The sequence below is a fragment of the Melanaphis sacchari genome, unplaced genomic scaffold, assembly GCF_002803265.2.
Source record: "Melanaphis sacchari strain LSU unplaced genomic scaffold, SCAv2.0 Contig45_pilon_pilon, whole genome shotgun sequence".
Taxonomy (NCBI): domain Eukaryota; kingdom Metazoa; phylum Arthropoda; class Insecta; order Hemiptera; family Aphididae; genus Melanaphis; species Melanaphis sacchari.
In genome coordinates, this window is record NW_020271303.1 from 1,331,465 (window position 1) to 1,351,255 (window position 19,791).

A 19,791-nucleotide genomic window follows, 5' to 3' on the forward strand; every position below is an offset into this window, starting at 1 on the left:
TGTAATCATACATTTGCTAATTGATCTTTTTTATCACACACAAGTTCAAAAAAAAAAAAAAATATATATATATATAACGATAAAAAATACAAACTCAGACTGTCAAGTCATTTATGATATTAATTAACTTATTGTCTAAGATTTATTATAATAAAGTCAAATAATTCAATTAATTATAAAATAACAAATTGTTCTAACAGTTAAGGTTATATAATCGTAACTTGGAGATTTTTTAAGATATCTTAATAATTTTAAATTAGTATTACATAAATACTATAGCTAATTATAGAATACAACCCATTAAAAAAAAAAAATAAGTACCAATTAATGTTATTAATATTAAACTTTGCAGTAAAATAATATAACGATAAATAATTAACAGCTAGTGTTTTATTCAGTAACACTATTTGTTCAATACTTTTGAACTAATAGCATTCAAATTAGTTTATGCATTTTAAAGTTGCCGTAATATTAAAGCTTTTTATAAACCTTAATTTGATAAATACAATATTCTTTCAATAAATAAAAATAAAAAAATAATTGAATTAGTACAATAATTATTAAAATAAAATGTACTAAAGCAATTTTTAAATTGTGTTATTAATGATAATAACTTGTATACAAGTGATGTATGAACAATTAAAAAAAAATAATATTTCATAAGTATGACTACTCTGTAATGAGATTAAAAAAAAATAAGAATTATAACTTTTAGCAACAATTATTCCATGAACGCTAATACCGATTTATGTAAGTAGTTAATAAAATTAATATAAAATAAAAATTATTTTAATAATATATTATATTTAATGTTTTTTGTATGGTATTTTGAAACACATGATTTTAAAATGATCAGCCATTTGTTTCACCTAAAATATGTAAGTTAAAAATATTATGATCCGGCATCAAATAATTTATGCAATAATAATAACAGATAAATTATTTATAAAAATAATGTAAATTAACTTACTACACAGCCTCCATAATATATGTGTGTTCCAATACTTATAAATGCCATAATGTACATACAAATTAATTCAATGGGAGGTAAAAACACACTAAAAAATATAGCTACAACCATAAGCGACAACAAATTGTTATGTGCTTCACAACGAGTCTTGCTCATTTGAGCCACAATTAAACGACACTGAAATAATAAATAAATAGTTATCAATTAAGTGTAATGTACAAACAACTGAGTATAAAGCTTGTTAGGCATTACAATTTTATTTATATATGAACATGTATATATAATGTCATTTGAACAATGTACAAAAGATATTGGATACGTTATGAGGTTTAAAACAAAAACTGTACATTGTATATCAAAATGAAAAAAAAACTAAGCAGTTTAATGTTTGTCCAATATTTGGTATTTAAAGTAGGTAAAATAAAAATGAAATATCTAAAGTATGTATGAACAAAATAACTTAAACTTTACCAAAAATTTTTCATTTATAAACTGTAAAATGTGATTAACTTAAAACATAATATAATAAATTATTAATTTAAAACAGCTTATGTTTCACTTACACAAATATTTGAAAATATTGCTCCACTCATCATAAAAAATATTCTTGGATCTCTTTCAAGAATGTTTGTAGGTGACATTTTTACCCATATCAAGCATAAAGACACAAATACAGTCAAAGGAATTAATGGTCGACTGCCTTCTAAAACACTTAGATTTTTACCTGTTTTGTCCCTGTAACTTCTATTAAAGTAATAAATAAAAATAAAGAAATTAAAATAACATTCACAAATATAATAACAAAAAATTATAAAAATAAGTTTTAACTACTTACACATAAATGTTATAAATTGAAACTGGAATATTAGTAATGAATGTGGTAAAATAAAATGTTATTTCTGTGATATGTCCAAAGGAATAATTATTTATTAAAGTCATTTTCCATTTTTCAGGACCAAAAATAGCAGTAAGACCAAAGAAAAATACTAATCCCTGAAAATGATAATAAATTTAAGATTAAAAAAAATAAAATACAATTATACGAAAAATAAATTTTTTAGATTTAGTCATTCAATTTACTTGATTGTATGAAATGAAAATGTTACTCGTTATTAATATAAGATAATATAAATATAAAAATAGGATTTAAATTATAATAAAGGTAAAATTTAATTTTAATTTAAACTTACAACCATTGAAAAGTCATAACTCCATGGCAAATATAATACTCCAGTATTATACTTTTCCCAATGAGCCAGATAAAAATTAATGAAAACCATTATGCAGATATAATACATCCGTATTGGTTGAATAGTATTTGGATCATCACGCCCAAATATTGAATAAAGTGCAGTTGGGATAAAAACAGTTGTCCAGGAATCCAGACCGTGATCAAACAGTTCACCTAAAGGACCACTTGTGCCTGTACGTCTAGCTTGTTTACCATCAAGACCATCTAAAAAAATGTTTAAAACAATTATTATAGTTTTGATTATAATAATTAAAAAAAAAAAGTCAAATATAAATACCAAGAGAATATGATATGAAAATAAATAAAGACACAACACCAAAAACCCATTTTGGTATTGGATCACCTTTGTAATTTATTCCAGATACATAAAAACCATAGTCATAATAAGCAAGGAGAAGTGAAGCTCCAACAGTAAAAAGAAAACCAACAAAAGTTAGCAAATTAGGTGCAATCCATCTTGGAATAACCTATAATTAAAAAAATAATAATGAAAATAAAAATAAAATATTTTATCAATAATAATACCTACTTTAATTAATGAGTTCCAAAATGGATGCATAATATATGTACCCAATGGATTTGTATCAATTGCATTATACTGAAAAACAATTTCATTAATCAATTTAAATAAATATAAATAAATTTATCAAAAATATATAAATTGTATAGTTGTTGTATTATCTGTTTAAACAAAACTAAAATACTTAGTTTTTCATTGAAAAATATTTTAGACAATTTGTTAAGGAAAATAAAATTTCATAAGCAATTAATAAATGTTTTTAATAAGTTGATATTTAAAATCATAGTATTAATAGGTAAATACATATTAATAATTTAAACTAGTTGTAATTAGTAAAATACGAATGTTATGTTAAATATATTTTGTAAATAAGGACAGTGTTAAAATGAGATATTTTTTATTAAAATTTACTATCTAAAAATGATTAATTTTCTTTCTTTTTTTACTTCTTAACACATTCAGAACAATTTTTTATGAGTATATTAATAGTTTTACCTAGAAACTTCTTATTATACTTATTAATCTATAACAACTACCTAATATATATTTCAAGTTTAGAATATTATTTTTTAATATTGTTAGTATTTAAATTGTATATCCATTTAATCATTTAAAAGTATTATATCTAATAAGTATCCATAAAAGGATAGAAATAATTAATAAAATAATTTAAGAACATATTAAAAATAAATTTAGGAAGGTTTAAAAAATTAAAAATTCTTTTTGACTTCATAAAATTAAAGAATAATATTTAGGCCAAGGTTAGTCTTAGTATAAAATATAAGGCATACAATATATAAAAGGAGCTTAGGATTTAATAAAGAATTAATTTATAGCACAGTTGTGTTGAACATATTAAAAAATAACTTTTGCTACAAAATAGATAACAAAATGTTCTTTAATTTAAAAAAAACCCCATTGTAAGGAATAATAGAATTAAGTATTAAGTAATTTTCATTAAAAATAATTTTATTCTGTTTCAATGGTATACAACAAATTTGTAAAAAAATCTTCTTTACTAAAACAAGAATTTTAAGTGTTTAAAATAATCATATCTTAATTAACAAATTATTTTTATCACTATTGCTTTATGTTTCACAAACAAATATTCCTCATGATTATGAATTATAATTGTCAAACTAAGATATATTATACCATATGAGAATATTGAATATGATAAGACTAATACTACTAATAACTAAATGAGCATGACATTAGTACATATTATGCAAGTATTTCAATTAAAAATATGTCAAGAAGCACTTACTTTGTAATTGTCAAACCCATCGAGATGGTCCTTATTAAGATATAAATTATCAAACACCATTGTGTAAACTTATAATAATGTTAAAAATTCTGTAACTTAGCTATCAATAGTTTAATTATATAAAACAAATTAATTAGGAATCACTCATAACAATTTAGCATGAAAACTATTTCATATCCGATTAACAAATAATCTAGAAGGATTTTTACCAGTTTGTTAGCAAATTAATAAAATTAATAACAGTATTATTGTAATGAATAATATTAGACGAGATAGCTGATACGTGTGGCTTATGGATTACACTTAGGTAGGATTCATTTGTAAAAAAATTTTAAATACATTTTTATTTGTTTGTACATAGAAAATAAAACTATAAAGATTCGCGGATACAGATCTCAATAAAAAAGAAACAAAGACGCATATTTATTATTTAATATTAAATTGTTAAAAAGTTGATCCTTGAACTTTGGATTGTTGTTTACTGTTTTGTACTCTTATCTCTTTTAGTCCCATTAACAGTAAAGTTAACACCGCCGGTAAAATATCATGCCAACACAGAGACCTACTCTGTGATAAGAGATAACTAATAGGTAACAGTTTAGCTTATCACTCAAAAACGTAGATCGATTAAAAGTGGTGCTTATCATTGAATACAATACCACACTGCAACTGCTGGCGCCGCTATAGAGCCACAATTTATGAAAAACTATAGTTCATAAAGCAAAAAGACCTCTCTACGATGTCTTAAGTCTTTTATCAATTGTCATGTCGATTATGCATAATACAACAACTAAGTAAATTAAATATAAACCTATAAATGTATTTATCCTATGTTTGTATGGATGTATAATAATAATTGATAATACGAATTTAAGTTAATAACAAGTAAAGTACTAAAGTACCTACCTACTTACGCCAGTCATACAAAAAAAAAAATAACATATCAATATAAAATCAGCACATTTATTGTTCTGCCCAAAATCTATAAAATATATTTATTTTACAAGCTTTTCATTTCGATATTTGTTATTAAAAAAATGTCGATAGGTAATTGTTTTTAACTATTATAATTTATAGGTACACATTTTAATCGTATTTATATATGTACCTTGAATGTTTTGATATATAATATATTATACATTAGACCTACACGATGTATACGTATATTAATATACCTAGTTTATTATATTTATTAATTTTTTTTTATATAATTTATTTTATTAAGTAACCTATTATAATAATTTAATAACAAGCTTAATTGATATAATATTGTATACATTACGGTAAACACAGAGTGAAGAGACCGCTTAGAGGAAGTATTTCGTCAAATATTTATTATTATTTTAATTTTTTTTTTCTTATAAAAATCAATAATATTTTTTAATAATTAGGTAGGTTTTTACTTTTTACCATATAATATAGTATATACTATATGAACCAAAACCACTGCTACAGTTTAGTATTTGTATTATTACATTTTCAATAAAATCTTTTAGCGGTTGCATTTTTACAAATCTAGAAAAATTTCACATTTTATTATGTAGGCGTAATTTATTATAGTTGGCATATATTATTTAGGATATAAAATACATTTAATGTCAGATTGGCATATGCTGTTTACCTACTATTTAGTACCTAAGTACAATATACATAAATATATGCTTAATGCTTTTATAGCCATATAGCCTGATATAGGTACATATTAAATAAGAAATAATTATTTACAGTCATTGAATAATTCAAAATATATGAATATCAAAATGTGTTGCATTTTTTTTTTTTTTATTTAAGCTTCCTGTATACTAATTACTATTATGAGTATTATGTAGATACTAAATATAAATTACAATAACGTATTAGTATTCAGTTTGTGATTGTTATAATATTTATCTCATAAATAAATTCTAACACTGTAAAATCAGCATCGGATGTGTTATAATTTAACAATTGAACTGTTTTTGTTCTTTTAAATAGTTTTATTAAAATTATTAATTATTACGGTAAAAATTATTTAAAAATAAATATAATTCTTAATAGAAAAAATTGCATTTATTAAATTAATAATATTTAATGGTTATAAATTATAATAGCATAACTATATTTACCTATATCATGTATTTACATATTATTATTAACTTTTGAGTTAAAACCGTAGATCTATAAAGAAATGGATCGATAATAGAAAGTGAAGTCTAATAGTCAATATTGTTAAAAAAAATATAGCATATAACTTGACATCATCGATTCTATACCTATCCATTAATAACGAGATAGAGAAAAAAATTCTACCAAACAAAAATAACTTCGTTTTTAGAAAAAACCACAAACCAAGATATTGACTATCTTTTTTTAACAATATTAGTAATTAGTAGGATAGGGATCTTGCCGTTCATATATTGATGTCTTTAGTCAATACCGTAGAATAATGTAAAAAAAAAACTGAAAAAATCGAGATTTTTAAATATCCAAAATATTTATTTTGAAAATTATACCATATAAAATGCTATAATTTAATATTTGGTGAAAATTGCATATATATCTAATATTTAAATTATATTAAAATAAATCGATTTTATCAAAATCTAATTTTGGATAAAAACTAGATATTTCCTTCGTTTTAGATTTTTAACTTAGAAATAATAATACAGTTATTTTACAACAATGTATGTTTTTATTTTTGCTTAGACTGTCTGTCTAATATTTTAATATTAGTAATAAAAAAAGTATACACTATATGCTATGTTCATATTTCTATCATAATAATTTATTTTTACTTATAGTAATATCCAAATTTAATTTAATTAATTTTGTCAAAAATATTGAATTTATTATATTATTAATATTTAATTTCATACAATCCTAAAAATTTCTACTTTTAATCAAATAGCTAAACTCATAGCGTGGCACTACTTATATTGTGCCTGCTCATAAATGTTAACATTTTTTGTTGTATTACAATATTATACATCATCAAACTTACTTATTATACACAGTTACATCGTAGAGATTATGAATAAAATCTTTTTTAAATAAGTAAATATACATGTAAGTCATTACAGTAGATCGGTATCAATAAGTTCATGATATAAATAGGTAACATCATAAAATTAATCTAAATGTTTTTAAAATGTAATTTTATGTATATAAAATATAATATTTAACGTTTAAATTTTAAATCTTCATTAAAAATATTTTTGAAAACAACAAAGTAACGAAAATTGTTAACCTTTGTTTAAATACTCAATCACGTCTAAATTTTATCTTAAAATATCTTTAAAAAAGTTGTACTTATATATATTATTTTAGAATTTATTTTGATTTCAGTATGAACTATTTACGAAAAACCTTGTACTTAAACCTCGTATTACATTTTCAAGCTTTATCTAAAAATATTTAACATTCTATACATTTTGAACTACACTATAATTTTCAAATTTTTGTCACTTAGACGAATTTTGTTGAGCACCTATAAAACACACACACACATATTATTGTAAAATTAATTTATTCATTGCTCCACTCAAAATTTAAAACACACAATATTATTGAAAAACAATACACGTTATTCAATACACAATACTCATTCAGCTAAGAATCTAAGAAATTATTTATATTTAAACCGTTTAGAGTTAATTAAAATCTCAAGATAGCCAATAATTATTAGAGCCAATTTATATAATTATTTTAAGAGCTAAATTAATCAATTAGTAATTTAATTTTGTATTTAAATAATTATCTACGAGTAGTAACATCTAAGCAGAAAACTTGTATTTATGTACCTATAAAATATGCTGCGTAAGCGGGTGAGTATGTACGAGAACAAACATAAAAACATTGCGTAAAACCATGGACCCATACATAAGAGTGCATGAAATACGATATTCGTTGATATTTGATACTCGTTTAGTCATTTAATTACATTCAAGATGAGGTCAACGTCGATTTTCATTATGTGCATTGCATTTTCGTCAGCAGGTAACATTTGAACTATTTAAGGGAGTTTCCTGAGATGATATAAATTTTTTTTTTAGCAAAACTCCCCCTTTTCACTGTGAACTATATAGTAAATATTTTTTAAAAATGTTAATGTATTTATTCAAAATTTTAGCAAGTGGTTTCTCAGTTATAATTAGAATATTTTTTCTTTGGATAATAGGCCTTAAAAAGGGTTTATAAAATATGTTATTTAATAATAAATCTAATATTTATTTTAAAATTATAATTATCGATAGATTAACATATTGTTCACTAAAATTTTAAAATTACCATAATTCCCATTTCTTCCAAACCCATTAAGTATCATGAACCTATTATATTATCTTTAGTAGTTGGTATACAATACAAAAATCTTTTACTTTACTGTAGGTAAACTGTTATATAACTCAAAAAATGTTTCTTCGAATTTTGATTTAGATAAATAACATTTGTAGAAAAAATGTACGCTAATAATTTATAAATAAAATGAGGGTTCTCATTAGAAAAATAGTAGTTTGTATTTTCACAAAACACTCATTAAATAGTACAAAATATCTCAAGAATTTGAAAAATAACGTATTAAATTATATAAAATAAATTTCAAAAATCATACATTGAATTTAACTACTTACATTATAGAAGAAGAAAAAGGGATTGAGTATACTTGGTGAATCATCATCCTTTATAATAGACAAGGAGAAAAAAATACTTTTGTATAGAAAGGCCTATATTTTGTGGAGCTCTAGGTGTTGAGCTCCATGACTCCTTAACCCTGTCCAAAGACCCCGGCTAAACAACGGTATAATCCTATCTTTCGATCTATTTAAGACACTTTATTAGCTTCGAGAAGTAATGTAAATGATTGCCACAATATGTGCAACGTGCAGTTATTTTCTGGAAGAAGTGGATTTGGGACAGGTTGTGAACTACCCTCTGAAAGTGATACGGGAGAACGTGACGTCGACCATCAGAGTAGTCGTCCAGCCATACGTGCAGTACGGAAACCGGTCAGACCCACACTTATCCCGGCCACCGCAGATCGGCTGAACGATGGCCGATCCTTCGCAGTCAGCGACCTATTCGTCGATGGCCTGCACATCGTATTGCTGAAGCTGAATGCTATGTGAACCGAAACGAGTACGGGCGTTGTAATAGTTGCCGCCGAGCACACCTTGTACTATCTCAGTGGTATGTAAGGTATATTACGTTTAATCTGTGCGTCGTCTCAAAAGTGGTCGAACTGCAAAAGCCCACCCGCGTAACTGACTTTGTCATAGATCGGATCAATTTGAGTATTATGTACGGCATGCTCAGACCGAACTGCCTTTACTTGGCCACTGTGCAAATGAAAAAGACGACCACGTGGCTACGCGACGGTCGAGACGACGCTGGACATTTGCCACAAGTGATCACTGCGTTCGCAAACACTATCAAAGATTACTTGTCCGTCGGCACTTGCGCGATCATCGCAAAAACCTACAAGTACAATATCACAACCGATGCTAATGAACTTGGCCAATATTAAATAATTACTCAATATTTTTGTGTATTTCAACAATTTTATACTTTTCAATATTTTTTTTAAATTTTTTTTTTTTTTATTTGACATGAATAATAGAAAAAATAGGTATTTATATAATTTGATTATTAAATGATTTATAAATCAAATAAACAAACATTATAAGTTTAATACGTGTCGTATATATATTATATACTATTTTAGTATTAATTTGTTTTACAGCAATTTTCATTTGATAAGAAGGTTCAATTAGTTTCCTATATATGTTATACTCCTACTTATTTGTACGAGTTCTATCATCATTATCGAAGTCAAATTTATAAATTTTAATTTTAAATCTAATGAATAAATTAAATAAAAGTTTTTAATGCCATGATTAATTATAATAACGTGTAATTGTTAGTAAATATAATGTAATATTCATTATTATATTTTTAATATTACAATGCTCGTAAATATTTATTTATACATATAATATTTGACTTAAAAATACATTTTATAAACTTCAATAAGTTTTTCCTTTTTTATTAAACTAATAAAACTTTATTACTTTAGATTTGTATACGAAGTTTACATTAAAACAAACTTCCATTTTTTACAAAACAATTTTTGAATTTATGTCTTCCTTCATTTAAATTTATTAACAATTCAAAAATTGGTTGAAATGCCCTAACACTCATAAATTATCATACATTACTTTTCACATTACAAGTTTGTATCGCAAACATTATGATTTATGAGAGTCCATATTAACAGATTATTAGGGTTAAGTTAGTTTTTATTGTTTTAAACAATTGAATTAATATATTATTACCCACTCATGTCTAAGTTATCTTTAAACACTTCTTTAGTTAAGGCGACCATGAAAAACGAATTTTATAGTATAAACAATTGTAATTAAAAAGTTATTTGAATTTGTATAGTGGTATTATAATGTTTTTTCTCAAATCAAATTATTAATGTATATGAAAAAAGAAAATTTATTTTTTTTCATTTTAAAATGAATTTAGAACAAAAATTATAAATACAATTATAAATTATAAGAAATAAAAAAAAAAATTATAAATTTTGAATGAAAGAAAGTTGATTGTGCCATACTATATAATAAAAAATAAAAGAAATTTAACGGTTATTAAAATTTAGGTTTATACAATTTAATAAAATACCTAACCTTTTTTAACAAAATTTACTTTATAGAAATAAATATTTTTATTAATACTTAAGTCAATAACTATAAGTAAATTAAATATTTCCAATAAATTATAATATATTTTAAGTATAAAATTAAATGTACATCTATATATTTAATATATAATACAGGATACGGAAAAATTAGGAATTCTATTTAATATTTTGGGAGTTTTAAGCTTTTTACAGGAATTCTGTTTCCAAGATTACACTTATTACAGGCTAAGTAGTAAGTACTAAGTATACTTTCCTCAAACTTTGAAAGGAAATGTTAATGAACACAAGCTCAGATCAAGTGTTTAAGTCATATATTGGTAAACTAAACGTTTTCCTCTGACCTTTTCATATAATCATTGTATCAACATACAAATTATGTTTGTACATGAAAAGAGTATGGCAAAACTAAAGTTAGAATTAGCCAATTTGTAGTTAAACTCTTAAGTCGTAATTTTTCTGACCCGCTTAGCTTATTACAAATCTATAAAATGTTTCATGAGTTAAAAATTTGTATACATTTTTTCAAGAAAATTAAGGTTAGTATTTTCAGAATTTTGTATGAATAACTTTATAAAATTTAAATTATGTTTATTTTTTAAGCATTTTTAATATGGTTTCCTTTTTTAATAATATTAAATAATATGTATTTATTGTACCATGCACTTTTAATTATTTTATTTTAGATTAATTTTTTTATGATTAAATTTAAATAATCTATTTATAATCAATATTTTCCACTTTTATTCGACCATTGTGAACAACGCCTGGGCAACGTACAATATTATCTACTATGGTCATTAAAATCAGGCTTTATTCACAATGTTTAATTTCATGTTTTACTCATAATATAATATTATCTAGTAAATATAAAATAAACTTTAGTAGGTAATTAAAACTAATATACCATTACGAAGTTTTAAATAATATTACATATTGCATGGATTTAATTAAATATATATGAATAGTATTTAATTATTCTATAAAATATATATATTTATATACATTATACATTGATTAATAAATTAATATTTTTAACCGACTAATTTTATTTTGTAACCTTTTTTTTACATCAGTTTATAACTATTCTCAAGTGAAAGCCCCCCTAATGAATTGAAACTATACAAAAACAAGTTCAATTAATAATATTAATAACTGAATTAAAAAGAATAATAATGTTTAACTAAACAGATTATTTAATGTTCAATCTATTGCGATATAATAAAATTTATCTTATAATTATTTGAATATTATAGTAAATTTTAATTCAACGATACACATTTTTTTACGAAAAACAATTCTAAGCAGAGACGATTAATCTGTGACTACATCACAGAGTATAATTCATGATATTTTTATATTTATTTATTGTACTTGAACGGGTATTATCCTTTTTACATGTTTGTTAATTGTTACTAATATTAAAAATGAATTAGTTTTAATATAAATGATTATAGAAAATGAAATACTAGATACAATGGTTTACGAAAATACAAAACGGAGGTTTGTATATTGACATTAAATATACCGACGCCACGTTTTAAAATTTTACTAAGTTATACTAATATACTAATTTGAATTAATTTTTAACGAAAATGTTGTTGATTTGTTTCAAATTCCAATGTAAACTTGACAATATACGTTAAAATTTTTACATCCTCCATGACTAATATTTTTTAACTAAAAAAAAATAATGAATTTCGTTATTCATAGATTAAATATGTAATTTCGTCCATATTTAAACTCAAAATTTTTATGAAAATAAATTGTGTCTATGTATTTTAAATATTTTTGCATAGTATAATTACATAAAATTATAAGAATAACTTATGTATGGATTTTGTACATAGCGTTCAAGATTTTTAACTGGACGTAAAAATCAAATGCTTAAAAATATAAATTATTTTGTTTTTAGATTCATTTTCAGTCTGTTTTTGGGTAAGTTGTTGTGACTTTCCTAATTTCCTATAACTCTATTGCAATTATTATATTAAATTACATAATACTATAAACCAAAAAACTTAGTGAATTTATACCGTTATTCCCAATCTATTCAATGAATTATGTAGTCCGCAACAAGTTAATACATAATAAAATGACAATTTAGGAAGACTTTGCGATGTTAAAATAACAATATATGAACAAATAAGGTTGTATAGGTAAAACTATAGGTAAATCTATTATTTTTTATAGAAATAATATAATCACTAGTAATGATTCATTAATAACTATAAATTGTACTATGATTGCATTATAACTTCTAGACGTTAGTAGATACGTCTATAGAACTCAGAAAAGTATATAACCATCGTAAATTAATAGGAAAGAAGCTAAGTATGCTTTTAAATTTTTAGTCAATTCTCCTTTTTCTATTTTCTCTTAAGCTCGAATGACAAAGAAACAAAATTACATTTGAGGTAAGTTTTACCATTAAGTAATAAATAATTTCCAATAGTTTCTATTCATGCAATAACTTTTTTTTTTTTAATGATCTTTTTATAAAAGTCGTTTAAATTAATATACCATTAATTAAATTGAACAATTAAAATTAATTTCCAAACTAAGCGCTAGTTAAAAAATTGTAATTAAAAAAAAAAAAAGATTGAATAAAATAATTGTAAAAAAACGATTGTTATTTAAATATTAATTAGTATCATATAATTATATTGTTCATTTTGCTAATTTTATTATTATTATATTATCATATTATTATGGTATTTATATGTATGTTATGTAATAGTTATATATTTTATAATGATAATACAAGTATAATATTAATCAACACAATACACATTGCAATAAAACAATTTGCCTACAAACACATTTAAGTATACACATTTTATATTTAAAAATAACTAAAAAAACAAATAAACAATTAATATTCATTGAAATCCCTATTATTGTTTTTACTTTAACATAATTAAAATAAAATCATATTTATAATTGATAGTTTTTACATTTAATTGAAAATTTTAAAACTATAAAAACATTTTACTAATTAAATAACGAAAATGATCAAATTATATATGGTGGATTATGAAATATACTGATTTAATTAAACATGTTCAATCTGTATTAAATTAATTGTTTTATTTTAGCTTTATAAATTATTATATTTTGCAAATAAATTAAATCGATAAAAATAATTTTTATACATACTCGTATAGTATTATTTTAAGTAATAATTTAAATGTAATAATGTAATAGATATATTTACACTATCTGTTTTACTTAGAAAAATAAATGAATTATATTGCAACGATTTTAAATTATGTTATTTAATCATCGTTTTTCTAACGTTTTTATTTTAGAACCAGAGCAAAGCTTATTAGTTTTATAATGATTTATTTTAATATATTTAAATATATTAAGTAAATCAAATTCTGTTAAGCAATGAATCTTATTTTTGTTGATGTCTAGATTACCTAGTATTATATTTTAAGCTATTTATTGTAAATAACTAAGTTTAAACTGTACATAATATATATAAATATATATAATTGGATTCTGCTTTTAAAATAAATAAAATTAAGTTAAATAATAGATTATTCATAAATTAGTTTTTCACTGTTTAAAAAATAGTTACGATTTTTAGAGGACTTTTGAAGTTTTGAATTTAATAAAATTTAATATTCAATCAAACAATTGCGATTAAAGTAATTAATAATTATTATATAGTTATATTCAAAATAATAATATTTTTAATAGAGACTTGGAACTTTTGAGCATTATATCTAATAATTACTTATAAATAATTTCTTTGTGTTTATTTCAAAAATAAATAACTTAAATTAATAATTTAAATTTTTATTAAATACTTATATTATTATTTTCTAAACATGGTTTTATCTTCAAAATATTTTAGCTCTTTTTATGTTATTTAAAAACATTTGAAAATGTCGACATTTTTTTTTTTTTTATAATTGTACAATATTGATAAATTAGTGAAGAAATTGAAAATTCAAGATAAGATTTCTCACAAGTTTTTCTTAATGAAATTAATAAGTTCAAAATAATGCCACATATATTTTTTAAAGGCGTTTGAAGTTGAAAATTTGAAGAAATTTAATATCCACTCGTAAACATTTCTTTTCAAACTATTTGTATTATTATGTTTTATTTAGATAATTATAATATTAATTCTTAATTTAAATATAGCAGTAAATATTTTAAATTATTGACTTTTTACGATTGATGTATGATACACTTTTTGTTTTGAAATAAAATTGTTTGGAAATATAATACGTCAGTTTCCTCATAAGTGGGTTTGGCTATTAAAATCAATAAATATAAAATATATATTTACATTCATTTTTTTTTTTGTAAGCATTCATAATTCAAATTTTTAAGAAATTCATTAATGTTACTAAAATTTGCGAATTATTTTACAGTTAAAAATTTATCATCATATTTTAAATTTTAACTACTAAGATTTTTATATTTAATACACGATTGCTTTTAAGTTTTTTACTAGAAATTAGAAAAAAATTAGCATTAGTCCACATACATTTTATTTAATCAAAGTTCAAATTTCAACGATATTAAATGTTTAAATTTTAAATACATAATCTGTTATTTTGTTATTACTTATTATTCAAAAAATATTATTCATAAAGTAAAGTACTAATGGCGAGATATACTCAACCGTTAACACTCATTTTAATATAACAACGTGACTTTTCTATATCTTATTGTTTTAAATTTATATAAAAAATTAATTCCTAAAGCTCAAGATATTTATAATTTATAAAGAAACTTAAGTTAAATTACAAATTAAAAAAACGTATCTATATGTTTTTAGTATTTTAAAAGCGTTATGTTAATTAAGAATTACGAATGTAATGTGATAATAAGACAGTTTATTATAAAAAAATCAAATTATAATAATACTTATTGCGAAAGTAATATGAACCATACGTATTACAACAGTTATTATTGAAATCAGATTGTCATAAACGATTTATCACGTGTCGGTTTAGTGATGTTTGAATGTTTGATTGTATAGGTACATCTTTATGAATGTATAAACTAAAAGTGTAATTGAAAAAAAAATGTATTTTAGTAAATGCCCATCAATTTGATCCATTAGAACCTTTGAACATATTCTTAGTGTCTCGAGTACGTTGTAAAAGTTGTTTTGTTTTGTTTTCACTACGTAGGAATAATATAAACTATACACAGAGATTGAGGAGAATTCTGATTTTAGAGGGGGGATAGGGAATTTATGTAATGAAGATTAAAAATAATTACACATAATAATGTTTTAGACTATATAGGCGATTGAAAAATTATCGACAGAGTTTTTATTTATCAGTTATTATACAGGATTTAAAACAATTAATTAGCCGAGTAACTATTATAGATGGGCAGTAATGTTATGAAAATCATTAGCTAATATATTTTCTTGAAACTATATAATTTAGGAATTTGGTAAAATTATATATATATTATATATTAAAAGTTTATGTTAAAAAAATAAATAAAAATAATTATATAATATAATTATATTGAGACATTTGTAAAATGTTGTTATCCCTCCTCGCCAAAACAAAAAAATATTTGATTCCTTGCCTGTTATACCAACTCCAGACTTTTCGATTTTCTGAAACATGTATAAAATGTATAATAGTACAACAATATAGGTGTGCTTGTAGCGGTCTTTGCCTCCGCCCGAAACCATTTCAACCGACATTCGATAAACACATGCATAATATTATTATTATTCATATGCTGTGACAACCACGACGTACCGTACCTACGACCTTACATCAACGGCGGCGTCGGCTGCTCGACGAGGGGGAACAAACATCTGTGCTTTGCGCGCAACACACGCGCTAAAGTGGCTGACATGCGTGCGACGCCGTTTTGATAACCCCTATATAACCATAATATTATATTAAAATATTATACTGAGCGCGGCGTTATGACTTGTATTTAACGTGCGCTCGACGGTACAATGTCGTATCGAATGTACGATACAATATGACGAAAATAATAATATATTATTACTATTATATACCTATTTTACAATGACGGCGAAGTATGTTTCGATACTGCCGCGAAGATAGTGGACACGAAGACAGCGGCCTAGCGCCGTCTGAGACCAAGACGACTTATTATTTCGAATCGCGGACGCCGAGGTGCAACTTCGATGATGGCAGCGCCGGTAGCTGCAGGTAAGAAATGTTTTCTCAAAGTATAAAATGTTATTAATAATTTTTATTCCAATAAAGTGTGTGTGTGTGTGTGTTACAAACTAACAAATCTTTGATTTAGGTAGTTTATAATATAGTCGTGTACTCGTATATTTATAGTCATAGGTAAAACTAATTGTCAGGCAATAGCCTAACCTCATGCCGACAGGACAGGGCGTCGACTCCGCTGGGAGGCAAAAATATAATACAAAAATTACTCACATATTACAAAATTGTTGGTTTTTTTTTTTTTTTGGTTATTACACTAATTCCGGGCCATAACAATAATTACTAAATATTAATTTTAATGAATCAATAATGGTTCCATAAACAAAGTTTAGTGATCCATGATTGCTCCATTACATTTTAGGGAATCATTAAATTAATCAATTTTGAATGCAATCCTCCATAATATTTAAAATATAAATGTATATAATAAAGGTGTAGGTACTGGTTTTTACTGATCTACTATTTATATATACCACAGTCTGCGGGTAACTCACACGTGAAATAATAGGATAGATAAGTACCGCGTGAAACTATACGTGAAGGTACAAGTTTTATAACAAATACCAAAGTACTTCGAGTACTTTGACTAATATAGTAATATATTACAATAATTTAGCTGTAAATATATTTTAATATGAACACCTATGTAGATAACCACTGCGCGTGCGTGTTTACAACCTAAAGTACGGAATTATAATAAATTATAATCTTTCGAGATTTGTTTTCGACATGACGTGTGTATGCGATAATACATTTTTATACATTACTACACTGTAAAGCTGCAACGTCATTTTCTAATTTTGCTATACTTGGGTACTCATTTGATAAGAGGCCGTGCACTCTTGCAGAGAACCTACATAATAAAAAATAATAGAAACCGTATTATCTACATGGAGTACCGAAAAAAATTATCAAATTATTACAAAGTATATAGGAGTGTTTTAAAAAATTCTGATAGTGTACTAGAATTTAGATTCCATAACTAGAGAAAAACAACGTTCGTCCCCTCATATGGATACTTATAGTTACCTACTATTGATATGTATATTGTATACATTCATGAATATTGTATATAGTATATACAACGATATACCGTGCAACGAACGAATAGTTCTTTAAACTTTATTGGGTACATGTTACGCGTGTGCCTGTTTACATCAAGTGTATATACATAATAATATTATAATCTCTAAACAATATTTGTTGGATAATATTGGTTTTTCCTTCATTGGTCGTTGATATATTATGAATTTTATGTCGATTACGTAATTCTTCTTAATTATGTAGATATTCAATATTTTCTACGTATATATATATTATTGATACTTTTTTTAAATATAAATTTTTGTTAAATTTTTGATGAATGTAAACTTTAATTTTACATTTGCACGTGTTCAATTAATCTAATACACATTTTTAAGCTTTTACGGTGTTCAATCTCTATGCATTAAGTATAATTTTAATTAACTAGGTATTATTAATGCTGTGTATAGTATAAAGAGAATAAAATGTATAAATTCGAAAAAAAATAGTATTAAAAGTTATATAGTGCAATACTGGAATGTTTCAAGTGTTTACGATTAACATTTTTTTAATTAATTACAATAAAATACCAAAATTATTTATGAAATAATCGTTATTCGTTATTATACTTGTGAATATCAAATTTCGTCATAATTCTAGTAATAGTTATAATAATAAAAATATTAACTGCTTTAAAAATAAAACAATAGACATGCATTAACTCAATGTACCTACCTAAAACATCTTCCTCTGGGACGTTTCATATAAATGTCAAATGTATTACAAAAATACGAGTGTTTGTTTGTTGATTGTGAACATTCATTACCTACATATTATAAAATGATATATTAATATTTAATTTATAATTTTATTTCTAAAATGTAAACCATATTCTTGAGATGTTTATTCTAAAATAATTTACAATAATAGTATTATAGTACGGTGAAATAATGATTTTTAATAATTTCGGACAGTTATGTATTGCATGTCAACTTGTTATAATAATTGTATCGACCAAGCTACTTTGTGTCACACCCTCGTCTGGGCGTGGCTTGAACGTCTGATGAATATTATTTTTGAGGTTTTTTCCTGTACCCGATTTACTTATACCGTTTGTTTAGTTCTCATATGTTTGGTATAAATATAAAATACAAACACAAATAAATGCATGCTATACATCATACTTACAACTTTCTTTCTATTAATTTGAGGGATAACAAAAATATGTACTATACAAGTTGAGCGTAATAAAAAATTTAAATTTAAATTTTCAAATAAAATTACAAATAATAAAATATAAATTAAAAACAATTTTATTCAAGACTGAAGTAGTTATATACAGCAACAATCGATATATATATATTTTTTTTTTAATGTTACAGATAAATAGATAATAAGTAACATTATTGATATTTGTAGGTAAAAATGTAGGTAGTTTTATTGAAATAGTAATAATGTGTATTTTGTAAGACATATCCAATATTAATAGTAAAGTTAATATCAGATATGTACTTAAATTAAATAGTTTATTATTTAAATCTAAATACAGTAGTCAGTAATCTTAAAACAATATAGAAGAGTTTTTTTTTATACATTATTATGTAAGTATAACATACGCTAAACATATTAAAGTATAGATAATACATGGAAAAGGAATAAACAATATTTCTATTATTTGTTGTTAAAATTAATTTTGAAGTTTAAAATAATATTTACTGTAGTGCTTTACTAACTGATAATCTTATAGTACCTACTTGTTAAATTTAAAAAAAAAGAAAGGTTTTTGTTTAATTACCTATTGTGTTAGTGTACTAAATAATACTAGTAATAATACTAGTATTAATTTACTTTTAAAATTAATATAATTAAAATAGTAATAT

At 23.3% G+C, this 19,791-nt stretch overlaps 1 protein-coding gene and 1 pseudogene across 1 annotated transcript; one reads left to right on the forward strand and one right to left on the reverse strand.

The window, feature by feature from the left end:
* Window positions 1-655: 655 nt before the first annotated feature.
* On the reverse strand, window positions 656-4,508 carry LOC112598220 (ethanolaminephosphotransferase 1-like). The gene is made up of 8 exons (XM_025344618.1): window positions 4,010-4,508; window positions 2,752-2,820; window positions 2,500-2,689; window positions 2,161-2,426; window positions 1,806-1,963; window positions 1,534-1,714; window positions 971-1,147; window positions 656-869 (listed from the first exon to the last, which is right to left on the reverse strand). Exons 1-8 carry the CDS (start codon window positions 4,067-4,069, stop codon window positions 807-809), a joined length of 1,164 nt encoding a protein of 387 aa, XP_025200403.1. The 5' UTR covers window positions 4,070-4,508; the 3' UTR covers window positions 656-806.
* Window positions 4,509-8,842: 4,334 nt separating this feature from the next.
* On the forward strand, window positions 8,843-9,509 carry LOC112598235 (annotated as a pseudogene).
* Window positions 9,510-19,791: the final 10,282 nt, after the last annotated feature.

Coding starts and splice junctions, on each gene's coding strand:
- LOC112598220 (XM_025344618.1), bottom strand. CDS start 4,069: ATGGTGTTTGATAATTTATATCTTAATAAGGACCATCTCGATGGGTTT. Junction 2,821..4,009: donor ATGGGTTTGACAATTACAAA/GTAAGTGCTTCT, acceptor ATTGTTTTTCAG/TATAATGCAATTGATACAAA. Junction 2,690..2,751: donor TTTGGAACTCATTAATTAAA/GTAGGTATTATT, acceptor TTTTAATTATAG/GTTATTCCAAGATGGATTGC.